Source organism: Myxocyprinus asiaticus, chromosome 4 (genome assembly GCF_019703515.2).
Source record: "Myxocyprinus asiaticus isolate MX2 ecotype Aquarium Trade chromosome 4, UBuf_Myxa_2, whole genome shotgun sequence".
Classification (NCBI taxonomy): Eukaryota; Metazoa; Chordata; class Actinopteri; order Cypriniformes; family Catostomidae; genus Myxocyprinus; species Myxocyprinus asiaticus.
In genome coordinates this window covers 39720418-39748361 of record NC_059347.1, presented here as the reverse complement: position 1 = coordinate 39748361, position 27944 = coordinate 39720418, and the positions used below count along the sequence as shown (strand labels likewise).

The window sequence follows — 27944 nt, the reverse complement described above, 5'->3', positions numbered from 1 at the left end:
ATGTATTGGTTACATTTTGTGTCTATACTTTTGAAACATTTACGGATTGGCCCCATTCACTTCCATTGTAAGAGCCTCACTGTAACCCAGACTGTTGCTTTTTTTTTTTTTTTTTTTTTTTTAAAAGGAGGGACAAGTTGAAATTAAGTTTTGTGGTAATCAGCAATATGCCAAAAAATGCTGTAGATTGAGCTTAACTTGTTTTGAAACCAGAATTTTCCTTTAATATAAAATTACTATATGCTTTTTGTAAAGTGGGATGCATTTGTCCACAAAAATGAGTAAATATAAATGGAATGCATATAAATAACAGTTTATCTTCCTGACTTTTGTTTGAATTCTTGTTTTGTCCACATGTTTTGTTCTGGCTATTTGTTTCATTTGGTGTTGACAGCTCTACATATGGTTGTTTGAATTTGAATTTTTCCACAAGTCTCTGTACACCTGTTATTACCATGCAGTCATTACTCCAGCAAATATAGCATGCAAATACAGCTAGGCTTCAAAACCTGTATCTATTTCAAGTACACAAATTGCTTTCGGAATGTGTGCATGTGTATTAAGACATCAACCAACCAATTAATAACAAGGATTTTATTATAGCATCAAACATCTGATGGCTATCCATGCAAGAATAATAATAATAATAATAATACAATTTAATCTAATTCTGCTCCACTGGCTTCCTTCATAAACTTGGCCTTAGTTGCAGGTTCTGACAGACATTTAAAACAAGGTCCAACTCTGTATCCAGACTTGCAAGGCCAGGTCATGTGGAGATCAGCAGAGAGCAACACAGCAGCAGCAACCAGACACAGATTAAACCTAATCCTGGACTCAATTGTGATCCTCCATTGACAGTCTTGGACTCTTAGAATAGCTTTAAAATATGCCTGTTATATTGTTTACATAGTGTGGTACCTAAACACATTACCAGAGTAAGATATATTTGTGACATATATTTTCTGCAGTAACAAAATTAGACAGTAGTACTGTAGTAAGGTAACATGGTGTACAGAATATGTATTTCATTATGTTCTTGATGTACCATAAAATTCCATCAATCATTGTTCAGTTCAATAAAACAATAAATAAAAAAAATAAAAAAATAATTACAATTTTTCTCCAAAAAACAGTTTTTATACCATTCTAAATTCAATAATGAACTAACAATTACCTATTGATCTTCAATACAGAACATCTGCTGTTAGTTCATTTAAAAAAAGACACAGAGGAGATAATAATATCCTAAAAAGATATATCTATTTAGCAATTATTTCCACAAATAAGGCCAGTAGACAAATCTAGGAAGGCCTGCTGAATCATAACCAGATTGTAAATAAGGGAATTTGACAATAGACACATACGTATGTCTTTATGTTTTGTCTCCAAACCGTACAAATTAAACAATTAAAAAGTAGGTCAATTCAAAGCAATGACAAATCTTATATTTTACAGATATTTATGTCCATGAAGAATTTGAGCCTTCTGTGGTTTCTCATATAATATTACCAGGAAAATCATGCTCTGAAAAGGTGCAATTTGAGTATTGTTAATCTGTATGCATTAAGGGACCTTGATTAAGAAAAAAGTCTCATTTGTTTCATCCCAGGTATTGCCAGATTTGACTGATGATAAAGTATCTGCTGATACAGAAGCTTTGGGGAAAGATAAAAAGCTGTAGTGAGAGTTCATTCAGATAGACCAGAAAAAAACATAAGTGAGGACTTTCAAGGACCTGCTTAGAGAAAGAGAGAGATTACAATCAGATAAAGAGATAAGATGGTACTGTATGTATATTAAAATTCAAAGAAATATAACTGCACTAAACCCATCTGAAATATAGTGGGTAAGAGTATCGGATATGAATGTAAAAATGTCCTGTTAAAAATTTGTGACACAGCTATTCACAAAGCCAGCCAAACTGATAAGCCAGACTGATAAAACATAGTGAAGGAAAGAAGCACGGTGTCCTTAGACAGTTGATGGTGTTCTCTCTACATCCCCTGGTAGACACTGAAGTAAGGACCTCTGGAACATCTCCTCAGAAAATTCTGGGACTAGGAACTCCAGCAGCAGGTCAAAGATACAGTAAACCAAGTGCCTGCAAAGTTCCAGAAAGCACATGAGCTCACATTTAGAAAGGCAATGCCTGTTATATTTGCATATAAACTTCATATGTGCAACAAATTCTTAAGAGAGTTCATTGTCAATTTTTATTGTTGTTTTGATCTTGTGAAACTCTGAGTTTAGATTTAAATACCTGTTGATATTGGGGTCCTGTAAAGATTCCAGCACATGCTCCCAAACCAGGCTACATTTCTCAGAGCCGAGCATGTCCGTAAGAAACTCTATAATTCCCACAAAACACATTAATTGTGATTGTGTATGGCAGGTATAAATAACAGAGATCATTGTATTGAAATTTGAGCTCCAAATAGTTTCATCTTGATGGGGGGTTTTTTTCACCGCAAAATATTTTATTTAAAACACCTAGAAATACTATGTTTTGGACATGATATCAACAAGAATTAAAGTTCTTGAAGTAACAGTTACAACTAAGACTGATCTGTCAAAGATGGCTAGAACTATTATTTAACAATCTGTTTTTATGGAATCAGTGTACTTCACTGGTGCACATCTATAAAGCTGTTCAGTCTGTAGTCAAAATCTCAGAAGAAAATTTGCATTTCCAAGCAATGGGTCCCCTTGGGAATTCTGATGCAGATTTAGAGTAGAATGATAAGTATTTGTAATTTATGTTGTAAAACAAAATGAGAAATTCTCTTAATGTAATGTTAAGCACAGACAAGCGCAGCGTAGTTCTAGCGGGAAGACCAGCAGCCGTACATCATCGCACCATTAGCTAGGTAACTCCTAGCCAATCACATGTAAGCCAATGCTTTATAAGTCTGCTTACAATCTATCACATTGCATTTCAGTGTGCTAACACGGCAACCTCCACCAACCCACAACCACCAGTTGAGTCCCGTCCTTCACGGTGGTAGGCTCCTCGCCCCTGCCTCCTATCTCCGGCAGGATATGATGGTTCCGAGTACAACTTCTTCGGACCGCCAGATGGGGCTTACGCCAAAGAGAGACATTACATTTCTGTTTTATGTTCATCAAATAAATGTCATCTTAAATTTCACTCAAGTCTGCGAGTCTTCCTATAGAACTTATTTTACTCATAAATCGAAAACATAAATCGAAAACTGCAATTCTAAAAAGAAATTCAAGAGGGAGCACATGGCAAATTAGCCCTCCGGGTTGGCCTACAAATTGACGTCATAACTGAACAGCTCTATTATACAACTAAAGACAATTCAATGGTAGATATAACATGGTTGCTGGCTCAAATGTTTCCAAATGGGAATAAAGGCAAATTGCTCCCCCATGCCCTTTATTTCCAGGCCCATCCCTTCAAGTCATTCTAAATCTATGGTATAAACTGACCTGGGAACAGTTGCATAAGGTAATGCAGGCACTGAAGTCTCGTTTTCTCTCTCTGCTCTGGGCTCCTTTCTGGCCGTGGCCCAACAGGCAGCTCACACCCGGGCCATACTGCCTCCTGGAGAACCTGTAGATAAATCGCCCAGTATGGGGCGCTGGTCAGGTGGGCTATGCTTACCTCTAACCACCTGAGGAGGACAGAAACGGAGAATGAGCCCTCTTTCTAAGGGGTTGCCAATGAAATTGCTAGACAAAAAAAAAAAAAAAACATAATACCCATATTTGCTTCATGTAGCCTATAAAATAATTAAGAATAGTTCCCTCAAAAATGAAAATTTAGCCAACAAAAAAGGAGATGTAAAGCAGATTCAGATTCTGTCACAATTCACTTTCATTCTATGGAGAGGGTGGAAAAAAGATGCAAAAAAAAAAAAAAAAAAAACTGAAAGTGAATGGTGACTGAAGCTGTCAGTCACTAACATTCTGCCTTTGTTTCACAGAAAAAAGGAAGTCATATGGGTTTGGAATAACATGAGGGTAAATAAATGACTATTGATGAATGGTGAATGGGTTTTCATTCAACTATCCGGTCAGGAGCGGTTGCCTCATCCCTGGACGGGCCATGTCAGGACTTCCTCAAAGCCCGTCTGGGGTTCTTGGGGGCCGACTGACGGGCAGGTGGAGCCGACTTCCCGCAGGAGGATCTTTTTCTCTGAAGCCGGCTCCGATGGTACAAGAGCCAGGGCCGGCACTGCAGGAGAATGGCTCTGGTGAGAAGCAGATGGGGTGAGGGACCTTGGTGGCCTGAAGGTGGTCGGGTCACGCCGCGGCAGGATATGTTTAATTGCCTCAGTCTGATTTCTCACCGTCGAGAACTGATGGGCAAAATCCTCGACGGTGTCGCCAAAAAGACTTTCTCAGCATCACGCATCTCCGCAAGTTTGAGCCACAGGTGCCGCTCTTGGACCACAAGCATGGACATCGTCCGCCCCAGGGTGCGCGCCATGACCTTTGTCGCATGTAAGGCGAGGTCGGTCGCAGTGTGCAGTTCCTGCATCAGGTCCTACCCTCGTGCAGGTCTTTTAGCGCCTTGACCTGGTGGGCCTGCAGGATGGCCATGGTGTGCAGAGCAGAAGCGGCCTGACCCACGGCCTTATAAAGAGGAAGAGAACTTACAGTCCTTGGAAGGGAGCCTTGGTCGGTCGTGCCAGGTGGCTGCGCCCTGTGGGCATAAATGCACCACTACGGCGTGCTCTACCTGGGGAAGCTCAACATATCCCTTAGCCGCTCCGCCATCGAGGGTGGTCAGAGTGGATGAGCCCACAAAGCGTGTACGGGCAGTAAAAGGTGCCTTCCACGACTTCGTTAGCTCCTTGTGCACTTCCGGGAAGAAGTTGCGCTGTGAGTTGCGCTCCGAGCCCAGAAACCAATCATCCAGCCACGAATGCTCAGAGCAGGGTGGAGGGTTCCACTTCAGCCCAATGTTTGCAGCCGCCTGGGCAAGCACGGCTGCCATCTCAATGTCCGACTCATCCTGTGCTCTACCACCTGTGGGCGGGAGCTCAGAAGAGTCGTCTGCTTCCGAAAGCAGAAGCCCACCCTCCGATGCCGCGACCGAATACTCATCCTCGTCACGAGCCACGAACGACACATTAAACCCACCCTGAGGCAGACCGCCTGCATTGCTCGACAGCTCGTCCGGACAGAACGAGCGTGCTGGGGGATGGGAGGTCCGCGGGCTGAGCCGGCGGAAACGCTCCCATGTCCACATCCAGATCACCCGCGGTGCTTGCCAACCCGGCCGGCTGAGCGTCAGTCCAGGACTGACCAGGTTGGGGAGCAGCCGCGGTGGCTCCTTGCTTCATGAAGAAGCAATGAGAACATAACCCTTCCACGAAAGCCGCCTCGGCGTGCTGGCGCCCCAGACAATCGAGGCAGATTTCATGGGTATCCGGAGGGGAGAGATAACGGCCACATCCAGTAGCGCAAACGCGGAAGGACATTTTTAAAAAGATGGCAAGCGTTTGCGCGAGCTCTTTTAGAAGGAAATATACTCTTTCTAATATACTCTTTTAGCACCTGCAGACTCAGGCTGCTGAAGTGCCCAGGGGAAACACAGCACTCAACCGTGTGAGGGTGACCGCTGATATGCGCCGTAAGAATCCAGCAGCGTAGCAAAGAGTGAGAGGACGAACGCACATGCATTTGGCATCTTTAGGTAAAACTTAATAGCTCTGGCTCAACTTTTGTCTGCAACACAACAGCATCTGCAAATTAGCTAAAACAGACATGGCAAACACATACAAACATTTACACACATTTATTTATTTTTTCTCCCCAATTTAGAATGCCCAATTCCCAATGCACTCTAAGTCCTCGTGGTGGCATAGTGACTCTCCTCAATCCAGGTGGCAGAGAACGAATCTCAGTTGCCTCCGCGTCTGAGACCGTCAATCTGTGCCTCTTATCACGTGGCTTGCTGAGCGCATTACCACGGAGACATAGCGCATGGAGGCTTCATGCTATTCTCTGCAGCATCCATGCACAACTCACCACGTGCCCCACCGAGAACCACATTATAGTGACCATGAGGTTACCCCATGTGACTCTACACTCCCTAGCAACCAGGCCAATTTGGTTGCTTAGGAGACCTGGCTGGAGTCACTCAGCATGCCCTGGATTCGAACTCATGACTCCAACTCGCTGAGCTACCCAGGCCCCCACACACATATATTTATTAATATCAATGGTGGACTTTCCTTTTTAGTCCCTACACATGCTTAAACTTTAATAAAATTGATGTCTCCTCTATAAAGGCACACATGAATATTTAAAGTGTCAAAAACGCACTGAAAAAACATTTCACAATATGAGTGTTGAAATGATATCTCACAGATGCAGTTATGCAATCCTGAGAATTCTACAAAAACATTTTAAATTACAATGAGGGCCTGTCCACTTCAATACTTTTTCCTTTAAGCATTTCACTGCACATAAAATGATCTGTGCACTTGAGTGTGCCTAATCAAATAAGCCTGTTTAAAACTTTTGAATTGATTCTGAATTTTTTTGAATTTGTGCTGTTAATCATTTCAAATTTTAAATCGAACGAAATACATCACGTGCAGATCAATTAATCAAACAGATTGCAATTAACTGTTTATCGATTCTTACAGAGAAAGGCCCCCAAATAAAGATAATTTAGCATATGATAACTTAAATAATTAATAGGCAAGTAAAGCATTTAGACAATACAAAAAGTCAAAATATTGTTTATTTTATTTCCATATCATTGAACATAACTATTATTGGCTTGCTTCCATCTGCGCTATTTTTAATTGTTAGTCTATACTCGTGTGACAGAGGGACGCTTTTGGAGCATCTTACTTTGGTTGTGTCTCACTAGTTTTAAGTGTCTTTAGTACTTGTGTAAAACATAGTTTGAAACTTTAAAAAATGCTTCTCAAGATCACTGCATTTTGTTGTGCTCAGTGTGAAGTGTTTTGCCTGTACAGCTTGAGCTGACTGCCCCCTATTGCATCAAGGTACTACATCAAGCTTGAATTGCTCCGATGGTAGGAACATTCCTCATTATGGAATTTACGTAGGGGTTAGGGGCATGATTAATTGTGTTGTTTTTTTACGCGATATTTTTCAATTAATCACACAAATTGACAGCAACTTTTAACATTCTTCATTTAGAGATCTTACAAACTAAATGACAAATCCAGTTGCAACAGACTGCAAAGCTCTACAAAGACTTCAACATCTACATGTAAGTCTTCCTGTCTAAAGCTGTGATACATTGTGTCTTTAATGCCAACCACATTTGGCAATAAACCTATTGTTGTCACTCTAGTGGGGCTGTCATCACTCCCTCTATCTTTCACTCTCTGTTGCTTTCCGTTAAATCTCAAGGCTAATATTATGCAAACCAAGCCTCACCACAAACACAGATTTACACCCTCTAAATTTATGTAATGGAAACACAGTAAACTCCACAAGTGCATGGAAGGCCCTCAGAAACGGGGTGGGTCAGGAGGGGCCAGTGTTCTGATAACAGCTGGCTGAACATATCTTTGTATTTTTCCATTTCTCTGGGTGTACGTGTTGTCTGTGCTTTTAGCATGACTCCTGTTTGATTGACAGTGTGGGGGGGAGACATAGCCAAAATGGTCTCCAGGGTTGCATGCCTGGTCTCCAGAAATAGCGGCCAGCATTGTAATATAAGGAATGGATGAATAGGTCACACTTCAGCAGACCTGATCACAACATATATTGCTGAAGGGATTCATTAGGATGGAGAGAGAGATTGGGAAGTACATTAGACCACAGGTACAATATACTGAACAAAGGCCGAACATCTAAGAAATGCTCATAGATTCAATTACAGAGAGTTTTGTATTTAAGTAGTGAAATCAACTGCTCCCAAATTTTGTATAATGAAATTATCCAAATAAGATTTCCTACACTGCTTGGCCAAAAGTATGTGGACTAACAGGTTTGGCTATTCCAGCTGCACTCATTACTAAAAGATATATAAAATCAAGTATACAGCCATGCAATCTCCTTATACAAACATTTTTAGCAGAATGGGGCACTTTTCTGTTCCCCTGCGCAAAAAACAAGGTCAATAAAGAAATGGTTTACTGAGACTGGTGTGGAAGAACTTTACTGTCCTGCACAAAGCCCAAACCTGAACCCCAATGAACACATTTGGGATGAATTGTCATGCCTGTCAACTGTTAGCCAGGCCCCATCACCCAACATTACTGCCTGACCTCACTGATGCTGTTCTGCCTGGATGAGAGCAAATCCCCGCTGCCTTGTTTCAACATCTAGTGGAAAACCTTCCCAGAAGAGTCAGCACAGTCTTCACACTGTACTCAAGAAGTTATAGAGGATGAGCTCACTTCATCACTCAGTGTAGTAAATATAAGACCATTAGAAAAACATACTTCACACTCATAGGACAAATTTTGCCTGAATTCAGCAGAGTGAGTAATATAGAGAAACTGTCATATGTTCTAGAAGAGAAGGCTGATTGTATAGATTTAGCAGCAGAGTATGTGTTCTCCTGTCACTGTCTGAGAGAGAGAGACTACTGAAAGTGTTAGTTTCTTTTAACAAAAGGAAAGAAAATCTCTTTACCAACCAATCACTTCCTATCCATTATCCACACTTCAACCTCCTTACTGAAGTTTACCTTATTCAAAGTCAAGATCATTTTTTGATCTATTCATACTAGAGAGCTGGTAAACTTGTTGATTACAAAGGAAGTACACATACTGTATAGAAAATGCATGTATTCAGTATGAATTTATTTGATGGTGGCAGTATTGTAAAATATTAGTAAAATATTGAAACATTCAAAATATGTTCCAATAAATATGTAGTCTAACATACTGTACTTTCACTAATAGAGCATGTTTTGGAATCACTTTTAGTTGGCCAATTTTGTTATATACAGATTTTGTCTGTTACACATGCACCACGTAAAGTTCACCAGAGACTGTAAAACTACACTAGTAATAGCTGTTAATAAGTGCAAATCTAAACCTTTCCAGACCACTACACTCTTTGTACAAGGCAATAATGTAGATAGAGTCGAAAATGTAGATGAGACAGGATGATGGTGAAAACTGTACATAAGTCCTACCATTCAGTAACATGGCAGAGACTTCAGACAGGGAAGAGACTCAAAGATCTACTGAACATCTCTTTTGTTAAAGTCTGTTCAGTTGACTTCTCCATTGGCTGAACAGCTTTCCATTTGCTGTTTTGGACACCTGAGCTACTTTGTTTGATTTGAAATCAGTTTGATTTGATCACCTGTCTGATTTAAGAAGCCTGTTTTGCAGATTGGAAGGAAAATGTAGAATGTCTGTAAAAAAAAAATAAAAAAAAAAAAAATAAAATATATATATATATATATATATATATATATATATATATATATATATATATATATATATATATATATACAGCTGTCTGAAGAAAGGCACATTTTGAGCTAAGACAATTTGACATTTAGATTAAGACATTTGGAACAAAGGAAATACTGAGTACTCAATGAACTCTGAATTTAGAAGTCTCAGATGTCAATTATGTAACCGCCTTGACCTTTATGATATGCACTGCCCCCCTGTGGTCCAGTTTAAAGCAATAAGCTGATGGTAAAATGCCGGTATACTCTGTTATTAGAGTATTGTCTAGAGTCTCATTATGAGTCCATATGAATTTCAACATAGAGTAAAATTCAGTAGGGGTAATGAGATTTACTGTTTTGATGATTTGCTTCTGCGTTTTTGAAAGAAACCAGAGAAAGTGTACTAACTACAAGGTTAAGGAGCATCCCCTTGGGTTCAGACTCAGATCAGGCATTGCATATCAAACCTTATAATATTTATTAGTTTCCACCTAAGATCTTTTTGCCCTTTATATAAATGATCATCAGAGCACAGAATAATCTACATTTGCTTGAGTTATTGGTATATGTGGCTCTGTGGAGCTCAACTGACCTGGGATTTTATATTTACTGTGTAAGTGAGTTCATGTGGTACGTCATCTAGATCTGTCCAAAATTATTTCCAGCAGAGCAGATCATCAGTGTGTCTGCTTAGTAAGGTCAGCCAACAGTGGCCTAATATTAATAAGTGACGAAACCCTGTCATAATGAAAAGAACAAGGAATTAATTATTTAAAAAAAAAACACAAATTGTTTAGTGGCCTCAATCCCAGTTTAAGACAAACTCAAACTCGGCAGTCACATTGAAATAAACAAAGAATGTGATCATCTTCCTATCTCTAGACTTATGGTTACACTTGGTTAAGTACATGATTAAACTCAGAGATAGAAAAAGGTTTCATTTCTTGGCATGATGCAACATGAAATAAAAAAATCAGACCAGATATAGATGAATGAAAGCAAACCCACATATGCAGACAATATCAATTCAGCCAAGATGTTCTTGTGGTGACATGTGGTCTGCTGCAGAAATACACAACCCAACATGGTGTTTATACCACTGCATTTAACACTGACATCTCCAAATCCATCTACCAGCAGAAACAGGATCTAGACAACACAGAAATCAAAAAGGCCAATGCATCAAAACCCAGTGATTCATGGTAATGTCAGTGTAAACAGCAAGAACATTTAGCACATTCCCTGCTCACATTTGCCTTTCATTTTGAGTGGGACATTCTATTCTAGTCCGGCACCCTGCTGACAAAGGATTGGAGCATTTTGTTTGTCTGGTATGTAGTACATGTTGGCATTAATGTTTACAATTGCAAAAGTGGCGTTTGTGTATTTGTTAGCAGGCCTGTAACTGCACAATATTAAACCAACTGTTCAACTTTTTCAATGATGAGTGAAATTTCACCTAAAAAAAATTACAAGTCTGTCTGCCCTTCATTTTGAGGGGTGGTGTGGTGCATTGGCTAAAACCTCAAGGCAAGAAATCACATTGCTGGTTCAAGACCCAGAAAGAATGAGCTATGAACCATCACTGTTGAGACTTTGAGGAAGGCATCAGGTTTTACTTTTCAATTAAAGGTGCACTCAGTAATTCAAAAAAAGGTTTACTCCTAAAGAAATTAATTGTAATTTTGAAATATATGTATTAATTCATGACCACTCACATGAGATGAGGACTCTAGTCATATCAGTAACCTTATAAAAGCTGTTTTATTCTACATGGGGGACGGTTCCCTCATGGGGGCTGCCATTTTAGAATAACATGAATACCACTCGCTCAATCATCTTGTTATTGGACACTTTCTCTCTTGGATTAAATTAATCATGGCTGTAAGTCACTGTAAGTCCAAGATGACATGAGCAAAAAGTTACTGAGTGCACCTTTAAGTTTTATAACTTTTGTAATAATTATGTGATTGTCTGCTGTATAATGCATATTATAAAACACCTAGTTCTGACTCTTTGAATGTTTTTGTAAAATTTTTCTTTGTAAAATAACTATAAACCCACACCTATGAGTACACATTCCTTATTGATACAATAATTAAGTGTTTGCCTCTGTCTGTCAATTGCTTTCTATGTAAACACGTGGATGTCTTTGACTCTTGCTCCTTGTCTTGCTGTTTTTCAGCATCTCGCACAGGATAGCAGTGTTTTTAATGCCTTATCAAGTTAAAAGAAATGTCAACTTTTAAAACACGTTTCGAGGCACCTGTGTTCTTTTATAACCAATGCACAGTGTCTAGCATTTTAGTGCAACATGTTTGGTCAGAATGGCCCTTTAGGATAATATAATGAAAAATGAACTTCATTACGTGGCAGAAAGAATGTTTATTCTGATAATTATTCCAAACAATTTTAACTGTTAAGTATACATACTGTATGTCACATGTTGTTCTGTGAAAGCAATAAGCATTATAATAATTAATGTTACTGTTTGTACACCAGTAAGAAGTTCAGCAAGACATTGCTAAAGAAAGTGGAGACTATGCGTTGACACACAAAAAGACCACTGATCAAAGTATGTGCAAAGTCAAGTGCAAAGCCAAGGCTCACCACACACATTAGGTATACAGTGAAGGTAACAAATGGACCAGGACAGTTACATAATAAACCTGTTTGAAGTTGTTCCATCCCCAGCTATGCCAATACATCCATTAAACAACAGAGAGCCATAAGTTCCCAGATTCCTCTCTTGCTATGCACTACAGAAACCCCACAGTTCTGGAATGACCATCGGTTTGTTAGTGTGAGTGTTTTCATGATAATCGTGTGGCAATGTTCACAAAGTTGATCCACTTGAAAAAAAAATTGCTGTTGAGGGACCAATGATTCAGCACAAAACCAGACGGATACACACACTCGCTAGCAGTTTGAAATTGCCTTGCCAAACAAAACTAACACATTACTGGCAAATGGTGAAATCAGTTTCATCACATGATATATGTGAAGGAGCAGTCATATGAACAGACTGTCATAAAGTGCCTGTGAGCTTTGACAGTTTTGACAATTTAACAAGGCCAACACAATAACATACAGACTAGACCAAAGAGGCCCTCTCTTACCCTGTCACTCATACACACACTACCTCTTATCTAACCACAGTCATACCTTTTAAGTCAAAATCCCTCATGCCAAAGCTCTTAAAATGGCTGTTGGAGAAACACTGCCCTGCGTGCCTTTGCGATCTTTTAGCACATTGTTGCAGCCTTGTCATATGCCTGGCCAACCCTGTCTTGGCTTTAAGGAGACAGGATGGAGAGGGAAGTTTCAGTGAAGCTTGAATATTTGTTGCCTGTTTCCATATTATTACAAATTTCCGGAACTCCAGGTCCCTCTGCATGCTGTGCTGAAGTTTGTACTTGACAGTCAAATGTTTACCAGATGGAGACAGAAGTGATTGAAGACATAAACGCCTCATGTGTCCTGTAGAAAATCTCTACAATTGGACAATTGGACTAATAAACAGAAGCAAGTTTAGACTTTATGGAAATAACTTGACATAAATTAAAATGACTGCCCCTTCCTGACAATAATTTTATGGGGGATTAAACCTCACAGCCTACCCTGAAAGGGCTGATGCTGCAGCTCTGAGGTGTTCATTCAGAAACAAATGCAATGTTTGCATATACTTTTATCAGCAGTTCTGTTGATATATGAATGTGGGCATGAAATAAAGCACAATGTCAAGATGCACAGGTTGCATCAGAAGCATAATGGAAATCTGGCTGATCTCTATCAGCTATTCATGTTCTCCATTACCTTATCCTTCAAAACAGTAACCAGTGAAGCAAACTGAGTGAATAACCTTTTATGACCTCTGCATCAACATTTCACACATTTAAAATCCGGCAGCCTAAACTACACCTCACCCCAAATTTAACACCAAAACATTCTGTGTGCTGCTTTTACAGGAAAAAAATCCTTTAAAATTGCATTGATCCTAATATGCTTAGCATCATTTATTTTACTAAGCTCAAACCACATGAACACCCCCACCTGGTTGGAAAAAGATACCAGAGTAACTGGAAGACGATGTCATTTGTAGAAAATAGCTTTGATGCTGATTTTAGCCCCACTAATTATCACCTGTTCTGGTAATGTCATACAGACAAGGGGGGCATCAACTGTCACAATGTTTAACTGAAATAAGGCCCATCCAGATTTAACCTTCCAGGAAAAAAAATGGCTTACATGTATCACATCTGAATAAGGGTTAGGGCCAAAATCCTAACTTTATCCCAAACCTAAATACGGCAATGCGAGGAACACATGCTCAAAGTGACTAGACAAGACCTTTACATCATGAAGTAAAATTGCAGACACATGGCCACCTTATTTAATGAAGCACAAAATAGCAAAGCATATAGCTTACAAAGGGAATGTTTACCATTTGTATATTTTATGACAACAAATCTGCATCCTAGGTGCCATTTATCCAAAATGTTAAATAAATGTCTAAGATACAAGGGTCCTTTCGTTTATGATTATGTCTACAATGAACTAGCATCTGGTCATTGTTTAATTCTCTCTGAGCACTCAAAGAGTAACAAGATAATTCTTTAGCTGAAGTGTGTAACTTTTTCGGTTTAAATGCTTTCTCTTATCCCAGCTTAATATGCAGAGACAACTATAAGTAAGCCATTTGTAGGTTACTTTTCTCAAAAACTGTAAACACTGTGGGTGTTTCTCAATGCAGAGAACCAACTTGCATTTTGATGAAGACCAGTCTTGCCACACTACCTTGGAAGAATGAAGTCAGAAGGACAGGAGGATACAGAATGCATCTATTGTGAGCTTTGAGATGTGATCTTCTTGTTGTGCAAATGCCAGTCCCAGCACATCTGTAGCTAGTAAGAAAACTACTGGCATTATCACTCACCAGTGACAACATTATTATCATCTACTAGTGACGCATTAAAAGAATAAAGTCTTTTAACACTCATTTCCTCCACATGTTCATTACTTGATGGCCAACAAAACAACAAATGTTGAAGGAGTATGCTGCACTCACAAGCCATAAGACTTTTGCAAGCTGACAGCAAGAAACTCTTGAGGGAAAACAGGATAAATGTCCTTCGTCTGCCACCATGGTGCTGCAATGACTTCTGGGACTTCAAATTACAAAAGTGAAATCCAAAACCCTAACTACACGTGAACTAAACTAAACTAAACATAAACATGAAATCACATGACAAGGGAACAGGAACTAAACATTTCAAAATAAAAGACATGAATCAACAAAATACACATGACATATCCCCCCCACTAAGGGGCGGCTCCCGACGCCCCAACACATAAACACATTAAAACATGACATAAATTCAAAGTTCTGTAGGGTGCTGGGGGGAGGGGTGTCTTGAGGCGTGGGGCGTGGCGTGGCGAGAAAGGGCGAGGGGCATTGGACCAGGGCAAAGTCAGTGGGGGGTGGAGCCATGAGAGGCTCGAGGGGCGGAGCCATGAGAGGCTCGAGGGGCAGAGCCATGGTGCCCGGAGAGTAGCCGAAGACTCGAAGGGCCAGGGTGGAGCCGATGGCAGGGAGGACCAAGGCGGTGCTGGAGGCTCGGAAGAGCAAGGCGGAGCTGGGGGATTGGAAGACTGAGGTGGAGCCAGTGGGACTGAAGACCAAGGTGGAGCCGTAGGGAAGAAGGTCCCCAGTGGAGCTGACAGATCGGAGGGACGAGGCACAGACAGAGGATTGGAGAGCCAAAGCGGAGCCAAGTGACCAACAGACCAAGGAGGAGCCGGAGGGATGAGGGACCCCGGCAAAGCCGACAGGCTGAAGGACCGCAGTGGAGCCGAGGGAACGCCAAGCTGAGGCAATGTCGAGGGACCGACAGGCCAAGGCGTAGTCCAGGGCTCGGAGGGTCCAGGCGGGGTCGGAGGGCCGAAAGTTCCCCTTGCCTGCTCAGGAGAACTAAGGGTGGGTATAAGGGTGGGAACCATCTCCAGGTCCAAATGCTCAGGTGTGGCTGTGATGTGGCATGGAGCAGGCTGAAGCGTTGCTGTGACGTGGCATGAAGTGAGCTGAGGCATTGCTGTGACATGGCATGGAGCGGGCTGAAGCATTGCTGTGACGTGGCATGGAGCGGGCTGAGGCATTGCTGTGACGTAGCATGGAGCGGGCTGAGGCGTAGTTGTGACATGGCATGGAGCAGGCTGATGATTCGGGGCAAAAGATGGCGCTAGCTCAGCAACCATGATGAGGAACTCTGGCTTGGCGGCCATGACATGAATCTCTGGTTTGGCGGCCATGACGTGAAACTTTGGCACGGCGGCGGCCATGTCGTGGAACTCTGGCTCGGCGGCGGCTATGACGTGGACCTCTGGCTCAGCATCTGCCTCCCCCACAGTGAACGTGGAACCAATGATCTGTAGGGCGAGGTCGATATATTGAGCCAGGCTGAGGGAACTGCAACCACCAGGCATCAAGGAGGAGATCGCTCACATAACCCCACCCTAAAAATATCCTTGAAGGCGACCACATTAAAATCTACCTGGCTGGCCAGAGCGCAAAAGTCCTCTACGTACTCCTCCAGGGGACGATTCCTCTGATGATTCTCCTTCGGTCAAGTATTCTGTAACGTGTGCTGGCTGCTGGCAATGGCAATGATGAAGACGAAGACGATGATGTGAAGATGAGAGAACCCAAGTGCAGTTTATTTACAAAAGTGAAATCCAAAACCCTAACTACATGTGAACTAAACTAAACTAAACATAAACATGAAATCACATGACAAGGGAACAGGAACTAAACTTTTCAAAATAAAAGACATGAATCAACAAAATACACATGACAATCAGCAGACGGGAGGTGTATTCGGAAGACTGTTGGAAAACAATGTGGTTTTTGTTTTTGTTGCAATTTTTGTTTAGTGGCGCTAGTGGCACAGAAATAGCACGATCCATTGCAGCCAAAAGTATTTTTGGATATGAGAAGTCTGCTCAAAGCACTAATGAAGAATTGTTCACTGTGCGTGCAAACAAACATTATCAGGCACATGCAGACACATGGAGTGAGGAATTATGGGGAAGCAACAGCACATGCTGTAAAAATCCTGTTATCCTCAAGAGAGGACACAAGCTCACAGGATGTGTGAACACACCCACATGCATGGGTATAACACATCCCTCAGGTGTGATCTTGTTTAAAGTAGAACATTTTTTCAAGCTGAGAAAATACAGATTCCCAGCTGACAGGCAAGAACAACTTGTTCTTGATGGCTGAAATTTTGGATCCCTACAGCAGTGGCGATTGCTTTAAGACTACCTGAAATTCCATAAGAAATTCAAGTTTAATGACAAGTTTAATATACAGTACGTCCAAGTAATTTATACCTATATAAATTACATATCACTCTTTGTGTAATTATATATTTTACTGAAAATTAAAAAAAAAAAAATTTACAAATATCTCACATCACTATCGCGCTGTTTGTTCGAGTAACTCAATCCACTTTTTCAACACAAATATGCCCAAAGACGTTAGTGAACACACAGCCAATAGAGCCTATGGAAGATACCTGTACCATTCGTGTCAATGGCTCAAAAGATCTATGTTCATTAGACAAGAGTCTCGAAACACGTCACTTTGGGTCCTTTGGGAGTTTGGACTTTGGGAGTCTATGGGAGATAAGGTTGCGCTATTTGCATCAGATCTACATCTGACTGGCTATTGCACATTAAGCTTTCAATCTATAAATTTTTGTCCTGCCTGGAAGCCCGGCTTCTCTATATGAAGATAGGTCGTGCTTTCAAACATGCAGGACTTTGCAACAAATGGCCAGTGATAGAAACAATGATGTACGTGGTTGACAGCTAATGAAATGTACAAGCACCGCAATTGAGTTCAGAGTGTTCGGCAGCTCGGAGATAAATGCACAGTTATTTGTAATCTGACATAACATTTTTTCCAGCTTTCATAATCTGTTATTTTGCCTACTGAAAATTGTATCGCAATGACAGATGTGATCTTAGCTGATAATGTTTGTTAAGAAATGTTCGCTGTTTGCGTAGTAGTTTGAGCAGCTTTTGTAAGCAACATTGCAGACACCTGAAACAATAGTCTGTACTTTCCCATGCTTGAAAAGCACCAGCTGCCACTGACCCACAGCACCCTGTGGTTTAACTGTGCAGAGTGGCTTTGTGGCAAAATAATTATTTTAAGTCCCCTCCCATTTATCTAACATGCCATAGAACAATTTGTTTTGTTTTGTGTGTGTGTGTGTGTGTACACCAGATACCTTGTTATAACAATCTGTCATTGAGCTTGCAGGATGCTGAGACTGTTGCCTTATTTCTGATAAATACAGATCAGTAAACTAAAAGACTAATTAATCTTGGAACCATACAGCAAACCAGGCACAGTGGCCTGTGAGGTCTTCTCACAACATCCTGCTATTCTTTCACCACCACTTCTCTAACTTCTTATGACAGCTTACATATGTCTGGCCCACACAAATGACGCAAGGCTTTCAAACCAGATGCAATCCCGCTGAATAGCTCACTGGCCAGTTATCACTCAGCCCTGCTGCAGTCCAATCACCTTTCCCTGCTTTGCCCCTCTATTACTTCTAATTGGGTCAAGCACAGCACAGACACTTATGAAAATTCAGACATGAGAAGCCTTGCTTTCCATGCTTCGAGGGATGTTAATGAGTTCATGTCTGATGGAGACTTAAACAGAAGAATGAATAAATAATGTTTAATGAAAGATAGCGATGACCAGCTTCAGCCAAAAGTCAAAACAGTGTTCAGTTATGAATTCAATTAAACGCTATGTTGTGTAATTTCCCGTAATTTTGTTTTAAACAGTTTGAACATGACCCTGCTGTTAAATGTTTTTTCCCTCATAGATCAGTTCATTAAAAGGTTTTTGTGAAATAATATTCAATCTGAAAAGGATTGATGTCCTTGAAAAAACTGCATATCTGAGAACAACATTGTCACAAAATCTGAATTTTGTTTCAAAAGCAAACATGATAGAACAATGTAATGATGCCAGGTTAATTACCATCACAACATTTAATGGCTTGATTTTGCTTTGGGCCATTTATAAACTTAAAAGTGTTTTAATGAACAAGTGTACTTATCACTCAAAGTTAAAGTTTCTTCTGTTTAAGTTTCTTGGCCAGCAAAGTCAAGTGATGACTTGTTAATTACTGTAAGTGTTTTACACTTAAAGGGATAGTTCACCCAAAAAGGAAAATTCAGTCATTGTTTACTCACCTCTGTGTTGTTATAACCCAATATGACTTTCTTTCTTTTTCTTAACACAAAGGGAAAAATTGTGAAAAAATGTTGTGCTCAATAATTTCATACAATGGCAGTGTATTGTGACCACCTCTTCAAGCTACAGCATAATCCAGAAGTCTAATAAATTCCATGAGACTCATGATTGTTATGAAAACATATGATAAGGTTTGGTGCGAAAAACCTAATTCTAATGTATTATTTAGTGAAACTGTTGAACGACCGTTGCTCTCCTCTGCACATTCATGAGACTGCATGAGACCAGTAGCTCACGTAGCCCGCTGGTGAAATGGGGCATTCAAGCGAAAAAGTGCATCTAAAGCAAAAAGCATTTATCTAAAAACAGGTCTGCCACAGTGATACTAAAGTACAGAACACAGCTACACACAAACCAGAGAACCGAACAAACAAACATGTCTGTAGTCCAAGAATAGATGCATTTATATGCCCAGCCTTATTTTTTTTAACCAGAGTACTCAATCAAATAGAGAGTCAGAGTAGGCAGGAATGTCTGTCACCTGTTCTCCATTCTGAACCTCTGTCTGAATTGTGTGCCATTTGCCATCAGGTTAGGAAACGGTGTGTCTGTGGCTGCCTTCAGCCCCTGTCTATGGCTGCATCCAGAAACTGGAATATGCTGCCTTTGGAGGCTGTATACAGAGGTAGGATTAAAATAAGGTGCTCTTCAAACTGTCCTGAGACCAGTTCCCTTAAGAGTTCCATTCATTCATAAACACTGTCGGTTAAGCCGTTAACTGATTACGTTTTCGGATGCAGCCTATCTCTCTCAGTTTGACTGAGTACTCCGGCTAAAAAAATAAATAAGGCTTTGCATATAAATGCATCTATTCTTCGACTACAAACTCTTCAGACATGTTTTGTAAGTTAGGTTCTCTGGTTTGTGTGCAGCTGTGTTCTGTTCTTTAGTATCACTGTGGTGGACCTGTTTTTAGATAATAAAAACAAGTTTTTGCTTGAATGCCTCATTTCTCCAAAGGACTGCGTGAGCTACTGGTTTTGTGCAGTCTCATGAACATGCAGAAGAGAGCAATGGTCGGTCAACAGTTTCACTAAATAATGCATTAGACTTCGTTTTGTTTCTCACCAAAACTTATTTTATGCTTAATATATTTATTAGACTTCTGAATTATGTTTTTGCATCCTTTTGAAGCTTGAAGAGGTGGTCACCACAAACTGCCATTGTATGAAATCACTGAGCACAACATTTTTTCACAATTTCTCCCTTTGTGTTAAGAAAAAGAAAGAAAGCCATATTGGGTTATAACAACACAGGGAGTAAACAATGACTGAATTTTCATTTTTGGATGAACTATCCCTTTAATTCCAAGAACACACAGGGTAGGTAAAATTGTCTAATTCCCTTGAATTAGTCAAAACTGAAAAAAGTTTAATCGAATGACTGAATAGACAAATAAACAATCAAATGATTGAACAGATGAATAAATGGAGACAGAACTAATTCATTCATTCAAACCCTGTACATACTGGAACTAATCAGACTGTACTGTACATTAGCAGCACCTCACTCTAAACTACTGCAGCCACAGTGTGGTTTTCAGCTGAGTGTACAGGTGTGTACTACCTTTCAATAAAAGTGCCAAAGAGCAGTCTTATGGTCTTTTGGATGTTTTCTGTACACAGCCAGCTCCACTGGTTCTTCATCAGCAAACACAAGATATTTAGAGCGATGTCTGCCAGGGCTGTGTCTGCACCATCACAAACACAGAGATTCACAAACAACTATATGAAATAGGTCACAATTCTGCTGCATCACATAAATGTTTTGATCTCACAAAAGAAAATTAAAACTAAAACAAGTTCTGTCAGAGAAAGTAGATTCACATGCATTTTCAGTCTCTCTTGAATTTACTTAATGTACTTTGTAATTGAGTCATACTGCCCTCTCCTGTTCTGCATTATTTGAACTCATGCATTGACCCATGTCTTTCCAAGTTAAATAAAGGCCATTTTCAATCTTTAAAATGTCTTCAGCTCTGGCTTCTAAAGTTTTTGGCTGAAATACCTGTTCCTCTTGCTCTCTTTTCTGTAGGTCTCCGCTCTTCTTTCAGAAGTCTTCCCTTTGCAGAGTGACTCTTGGAGCCACAGTCCACATGCCTCTCCTGTTCCTCTACAAACCCCTCCAGACCTGACAGCGAGAGACCTCTGAGAACCTACAGAAAGAGATGGAAATAAATGTTTTAGCATTGATGCATGGAATATTTATTAAGTACTGCATTCAGGACAGTACACCAACATTTAATTAGGCAATGTTCATTTATGTGTGGATTTTGCATGGATGAAAATTTGAAGATCGTACATGGTTATTTTTGTGGCTTTGTTTGATATGGAGGACTTACAGAGCAGCGTTCCCTGAAAGAGTATGCCACTTTAGGTTGCAGGTCCGGGACATTGAGAGTAGGAGCTATTTTACTAGAGAATCTCAGACGGGGCCTGAAATTTGAAAGAAATTTGTCAAAATAATAATAATAATAAAACAAAAAAGCAACAGGAATTTAAAGCTGTGTAATTTCTGTGCCCCTAATGCCAGTACATGGAATTGTAAAAATAAAAATCTATTAAACAAAGTCCCGCCCCAAAGTCAAGCCATTGGTTGAGTCAATAGCTATGCAATGCATTCACACATGCAACCTGGTAAATTGCAGTGAAATTGTTGGATTGCCTTTACTGGTAAATGTACCACATCTGCTATTCACACAAGCAACGGTTTCTGTCTTTTTTTCCATTTAGTAACCATTCACACATCAGCAGCAAAATGCCAGTAAACTCTGAGATGTAGTTAGTTATTTTTTAAGAGAGAGAGGCGCTTTTAGGCTGGATTACACTACACCACTTCTATGAACATTATCTAAAAATACTAGGTATCACACACTTACCGATTATGTAAATAAATGGCTACAGACAAAAACTGGGTATCACACATTAAACTACTACGGGTCACTCCGGCTCTCAAGTCGATCCGATCACAAACTCACATGGAACACACGCACTCGTTCTAGGAGACGCATGAAAGATGTAAACAAACATGGAAGTACAGGAGCGCTGCCATTGATGTTTCTAATTTTATGTTCCGAGTCTCAATAGAAACAGGCTGAGCACATTTGTGAGCAGTCTTGGGTGGAATGACGGAGATGTGAGTTGAAGGTGAGTGGTGCTAAATGTTTTCTCCACTTTGAGCGCTTGTTCACCATCTCCATTTCTTTGTGGTCCAGTGTCCTGGCCACACGCGGTTGATTTCCATTGGCTGCTCACCATATGACTTCAGATTTCAGTCGTGGAGCATCATACACTATGGGTGGGTTGCACCAATAAAGATTAAATTAAGTAGAGTTTAGAGCTAATCCAGAGTTTGTTGATCTAAGTTTTATTTTAATCTGAGTGTTGGACCACTTAATTTTAAATACGGTTTAACAAATCAGAGATTCATCTTTTAACCTGTGATTTAAAACCTTCATCTGCGATAAATTTTGTCCACCATGATGGATTCTGAGCCTAGCTGTAGACAGGGTTGGGGAGTAACAGATTACATGTAACAGGATTACGTATTTAAAATACAAAATATTGGTAACTGTATTCCACTACAGTTACAATTTAAATAATTGGTAATTAGAATACAGTTACATTCAAAAAGTATTTTGATTACTGAAGAGATTACTTTGCATTTTATTGTCATTTGTTTCATTTAATATTTAGTCCTTTCAGATGGAAAACATTTATACATATAAATGATGCAATCCAAAGTGCATTTGAACAGCAGTGAAACACTTTCTTATGATGTGTTACATTCATACGAGCAGACAGGGAAGTAAGTTTGAAGTAAGTTTGGAGCAGAAGAAATAGAAATAAACCTTGTGTAAATTGTCAGCTTTACATTAAGCTAAAATGCTATTTCAAGCCATTTTACATGCACATGTTACCAGGCACGATCATATTTTTTTTTTTTCGAGAAAATTCACGTTGGATCATAATTAATTTTTTTCTAATAAGACCTTTGATATTAGGGCAAAAATCTTATTCTTGATAATAATTTTTGTATTGTTTTCCTGTAAAAATATCTAAAAATCCTTAAAACAAGATCAATTAGATTGATCTTGTTTTAGAAACAACACTGCATAAGATTTTTTAGGTTTTTCAGAGTATTTTTAATATGTGTATTTTGTCATACTGTACTGGCAGAGTTATAATAGTCAAAACAAGTGAAAAAATCTACCAGTGCTTAAGAAGTAATCCAAAGTATTTAGAATATATTACTGACCTTGAGTAATCTAACGGAATATGTTACAAATTACATTTTACAGCATGTATTCTGTAATTTGTAGTGGAATACATTTCAAAAGTAACCCTCCCAACCCTGGCTGTAGATCATTAGTACTCAGGCCAATCAAGCAAGTTAAGAAAATGTCGCAGCAGTGTGCACAATGCCACAAGCTTTAAAATATGGCAACATAATTTAAGAAAAAAGGACCACATGGGTCTCTGATTGACCACCTCCCCTCGTCTGCCCCACTATTGTGGCAAGAAATTAACAGCTCTGGCTACCTACTGAAATGAGTAGAGAGGAGGGGTGCGATAATGATCACCCGTTGCTTGTTACCACTCTCGTTAAATGCTGAATAACGCTCTCCTCTCGCTTCTCTTCAAGAGACCCGTCTCTGTCCCGTGTCTCCGCATGTAAAGGATGGGGAAGCAGGTAATCGCGCTGCCACCGAGACGAGCCGCCACACTCGCACCCCGAATTTGAAAGCACACATCGTGGTCAAAGGCCCAAGATCTTGGACCATAATAAACATAAATAATATGATAGACATCTCTCAGAGGGCTGACGGAACACTGACTGTTCGTTTACCTAGTCAATCATGTTTAATTGTAGGTCCGTTTTTTATTTAAACCACCTCAGCTGCAAGTTTAAAGTTAATCCCTGAGATTTAAATAAGAGTTTGAAGTATTGGAGCAACAGGATTAAAGTTAATTCTGATTAACTGTGAAATTTAAATCAGGATCAAATTGATGGTTAAACTTTAACCCTGATTATTTTTAGACAAGGCTTAAAGTTTAGTGCAACAGAATTATCAGATAAACCTTTATTTAATCTAAATTTAAGATTAATCCGGGTTGGTGCAACCCACCCTATGAGATTTCCACTGTAGTCAGTTCTAAAATATAAAATATGTTTATCTTCATCTCACATCAGCGCATCCTGTCCTCAAACATGCTCAATCTGTTAATATTACGACTGTGTTCACACATACGGTAGCATCAAAACGGAACTTTTCAGATTCTGTTACAACTTGTCATTCAGAGAAATAGCCAGTGAAAAATGTACCAGTATTTTCGATTGGGTCGTGTTCACACATGACCTCTAAACTGAAAATAACAGTTAATTTTCTAGAAAAGGCTCATGCGTGGAAGCGACTAATGTTGCAGTTGCTATGTTTTTTAGCGACACAAAGACACCGTTTTTACCGTTTATGATAAAATTGACCTAAGGATGGCTTACTTATAGTTGTCTTTGCATAATAAGATGGGATAGAAAAAAGTATTTTAACTTCGAAAAGGTTACACACTTCAACTTTAAATGAGCATGTTTTACTTTTTTTGTTAGCTAAGAGTCATGCATTCTCACTTCCTCTGTGGGTCTCCTTCCTCTGTGGGGCTCTGGGGTTCTGATCGTGGGAACGCTGTCTTCAGAGTGTCCACAATGTTTTCTACCATCTGATTATATGAAAAATATTATACAAAGTGACAGACAGAAACACAGACAGAAATGTCACAGAGATAATCTTCTGGGTGCAGTTAAAAACTAAAGCAATCTTTCTCTATTCTGTGATAATACCATTACAATTATTCCAACCAAAGCATTTCTCTTCTTAGCACAGAATGACCTTGTCTATGCGTGAACTTGATGGCTTCTTCTGGAAAGCAGTTCTAGCATCTGTGTTGAAGGCAAGGAACTCACGTACTTCCTCACTATTAGCTACCTCTTGGATAGTGCACAGTTTCTACAGGAGTGGAAAAAGAAGATGTGAGGCAGACAAACCACGTCCATCTTTTTGCATAAAAGTCACAATTCATCTGCCCAATTTCTATTTTAATCAGTGACTGAAAATCTCTTACCCTGAGGAATGATTCCAGTTGGGTTCTCCTGGCTTCCACTTTATCTAAGTCTAGGTTGCTGAAGGGAAGGTCTGGGAACAGTTTCTTTGGACCTTTGACATCTTAAATATGAGCACACTTTTTAATGCGGATAAAATCTATATGAAAATCTATATAAATGTCATCTTTATAAAAGTGTCATGTCAACGCAGCATATTTATAGGTATTAAAAGGTTTACGTTTACATGGTTTGCTTTGTATAAGGCTACTTGTTAATTACATCATGCAGGCAACTTTTAAAATCACTTGAAGAAGTTTAAAATGATCTTACTTTTGATCACCTTCTTTAGATCAGACCTCTCCTCCAAACGGGTCTGCAGATTGAGGAACTCACTGTAGCGCCGGTTCACCATGTGATTTGCAACAGGCTGATCAGAGGACGAGCTCTCTGAATCTGCAGCAGTTTCATACTACAAAAACATACAAAAACACTAAATCAGTAATGATTTAGTAAAACAGGTAAAAAGTCTTCAAACAAAATCAGCTTTTAGCTTTCCATGAAATCAATTATTTATATTTCCTTTTCTGACAAAAATCAAGCCGAATTAAACACGAAAATTAAAAAAAAAAATTCTGAATAGTGTGTTTGTATGTATGGTAATCCTACCTTTACAGTGTAAAGAGTATAAGGATTGTTACTGTTGCTTTTTTGCTCTTTGGCTGTGATAGTCCCAGTAATCTGCAGGTTCTGAATAGTTACTGGTCCTTCTACACTTCCCAGGTTTTCAAAAACAAATGGGTCCAGTCCAAAGCTTTCGGGGTTGGAGTTTGGTGTGTGAGACAAGGGTCCAATTGTAGACTCCTCCGCAGTACTCTCATGCCATGAAGGAGGCTCTGAAACTAAAATGTTTTGCCTGAAACACTTTCCTAAAAGACTAAAAGTGTCTTCCTCCAGACAAGCTAGGCCACAAAAGTCTGACGGAGAAATGCAGTCACAGAAGTTCTCGACTTTATCCTCTTCTGAGTCAGTTTGTTTCAGAGACTCAGTAGATGTCTTCATCCCTTCAGACGAGGGTGATTCAACATCACAGTCTGTGTGTCTGTAGAGGCGGCTGGTACGGTATGGAGATCTGAGTATTTCAGCTGTATTTTGGGAAATTCTCTCTGGGAAAAGTATTCCTAAGTTTCTTCTTCCTTGATTATTTTCATCAAAGGACCACTGACTCTGGAAACTTGATCCAGAAGAATCATGGATGGGGGCTGTGGATACAGACCATGCTGTCTGCATGCTGGAGGTTTCTGGACAGTCAAAAGTAACTGGGTCATCACAATCCCAAAAGCTGCTATGGGATTCTTCCAGGTCTGCTGAAGGTATTTGTTGTGGACTTACATATAGTGTTTCCCCTTTGTCAGTGGACTTGGTGAACACATCCACAATGGTCTGGTTTAACCAATCTGGATTGGATATTCTTGCCACTAGGGGCAGAAGAACATTACAAGTAATGAGCTCTACCACCATGTATCGACCTGTCCGTGTTTCTAGGTGAGAGTGGGGAATAAGGACATGCATAAGGAGATCTACCAGTGCTCTAGAGTAGCTGAGCTGATTAGTTGGAGTAGCCAGGGCAGGGTGAGGCAAGTCAGCCTTACTGTAAAACATCCACAGTGCGGAGCCACAGCCTGGTTGTAACTTTGGGAGAGGCTGGTCAGACTCTTCTTGCATTGTGTGTTGGAGTTCCCTGGCTTGGCTGAAGCTCTGCAGATGGCATCCTAAAAGCTCAAGAACCTTCTGGGCCAGAGCCCTCCTGTCCACCTGCCTTGCCCTTCGCTTTAATTCAGCAGCTGCCTCCAGCATGGCATTTCTCATCTCCCGTTCAAACTCATCACCTCCCTTTGAAACAAAACTGCTGTACCAGGATGACACGAAGTCCCGCACAGCCTTATCAACAGCACTCTGAATCTCCCAGTCCAGTCTTTGCTCGCTTTCTGAGGAAGTGTGAGCTTGAGGGGACTCACCCAGGGGGAGAAAATGCTCCAAATGAAGGAGGCTGTTGGCATCCAAGGCAACACGAGATCCGAGCCATCCACCCAGCACTACCAACAGGCTGGTGAAGATGCACAGCAGCCACACATTAACCAGAAGGTGGAACAGAACTAACCATGTAATCAGAACTACAACTCCCAGAATGCTCCTCTGTCCCAGTAACTCAGAGAAAGTCCATGGATTTGGACCAGCATTATTAAGACCAGGCATGTTTTTCCACAATTCTGAGCTCTTAAATTGGAAAGGGATGGAATGATGACAAAAATTATTAAAGAGTCAAGTAAATGATAAATAAATGACATAAACTATATTTTAATCAACAAGTTTTTACATCCCAACATAAAGGACAGTTAAGGTTGATGTAGCAAATAAACAAGATCTCTTTATAACATCTTTAAAAATGTTTTGTTTTGCCATGAATTGCATTATTAGTATAATCAAGCAAATTACATGTCATGAATTACATGAAGCACACCTTACTAATGGAAAAACACTTACTGTTTCAGACAGGTATGAGAGGTAGTTTACAGTTTTGAGTAAAACAGAGGTCACAGTCCCTGATGATCTTTAAACTGTCCTTGATTGACACATCATTCAGTTTAGATATGCCGAAAACGCTGTCTATGATGAGATGCTCAGTATAATAATATGTTCACTAAGAACGGTATTTGTTCTGAGATGCATTGTATCTCGTTGCTAATGTGGTCGGTCTAATCTCTTTCACAGTAATAAGATTATCATCTAACAACCTGTCTACCACAGACTACACTTGAACCGTCAAAATCTGACTCAATGTCGCCCTCTACCGCAGCTGGAGTGAAGTTCTACTGTGAACAATAAATTATCATATTACGATTTCATACTTGTATTCAGTGCTGGGTAGTAACGTTTAAGGCTACATGTAATGTGGATTTCGTAATCAGTTTACAAAAATCAACTACTTTTAATTAGATCAAATTACATTTAAAAATATTCATAATTACATAATTAATTTAGGCAAAGGCAGTAAATTGTTCATAATTTATTGATCTCTCTCATTCTTCTTTTTAACCTTCTGTGGTACGCAATATGATATCAATT

The 27944-nt window shown here is 39.9% G+C and overlaps 1 protein-coding gene across 3 annotated transcripts; it reads right to left on the bottom strand.

The window, feature by feature from the left end:
• Nucleotides 1-608: 608 nt before the first annotated feature.
• On the bottom strand, nt 609-27605 carry snx19a (sorting nexin 19a). 3 transcript variants are annotated; one of them, XR_007897066.1, is made up of 13 exons: nt 27363-27605; nt 25488-27095; nt 25152-25290; nt 24842-24942; nt 24610-24726; nt 24351-24439; nt 21067-21160; nt 20733-20880; nt 20292-20415; nt 3457-3641; nt 2970-3084; nt 2264-2351; nt 1956-2104 (listed from the first exon to the last, which is right to left on the bottom strand). XR_007897066.1 is itself a non-coding variant. In XM_051696474.1 (12 exons), exons 2-12 carry the CDS (start codon nt 27072-27074, stop codon nt 1975-1977), a joined length of 2802 nt encoding a protein of 933 aa, XP_051552434.1. In that variant the 5' UTR covers nt 27075-27095; nt 27363-27605; the 3' UTR covers nt 609-1974. The 3 variants fall into 3 exon arrangements, 1 of the variants encoding a protein (XP_051552434.1); XM_051696474.1 differs by lacking the exon at nt 2970-3084 and having other exon boundaries at nt 609-2104; XR_007897067.1 differs by lacking the exons at nt 1956-2104; nt 2264-2351; nt 2970-3084 and adding exons at nt 9975-10120; nt 10391-10531 and having other exon boundaries at nt 3500-3641.
• Nucleotides 27606-27944: the final 339 nt, after the last annotated feature.

What these genes read in the sequence shown, in the direction of transcription:
- snx19a (XM_051696474.1), bottom strand. Translation starts at nt 27,074, where the DNA reads ATGCCTGGTCTTAATAATGCTGGTCCAAATCCATGGACTTTCTCTGAG. An exon ending in ATACTCTTTACACTGTAAAG is followed by an intron (nt 25,291 to 25,487) that starts GTAGGATTACCA and finishes ATGTTTTTGTAG; the next exon opens with TATGAAACTGCTGCAGATTC. An exon ending in GAAGGAGACCCACAGAGGAA is followed by an intron (nt 21,161 to 24,350) that starts GTGAGAATGCAT and finishes TTCAAATTTCAG; the next exon opens with GCCCCGTCTGAGATTCTCTA.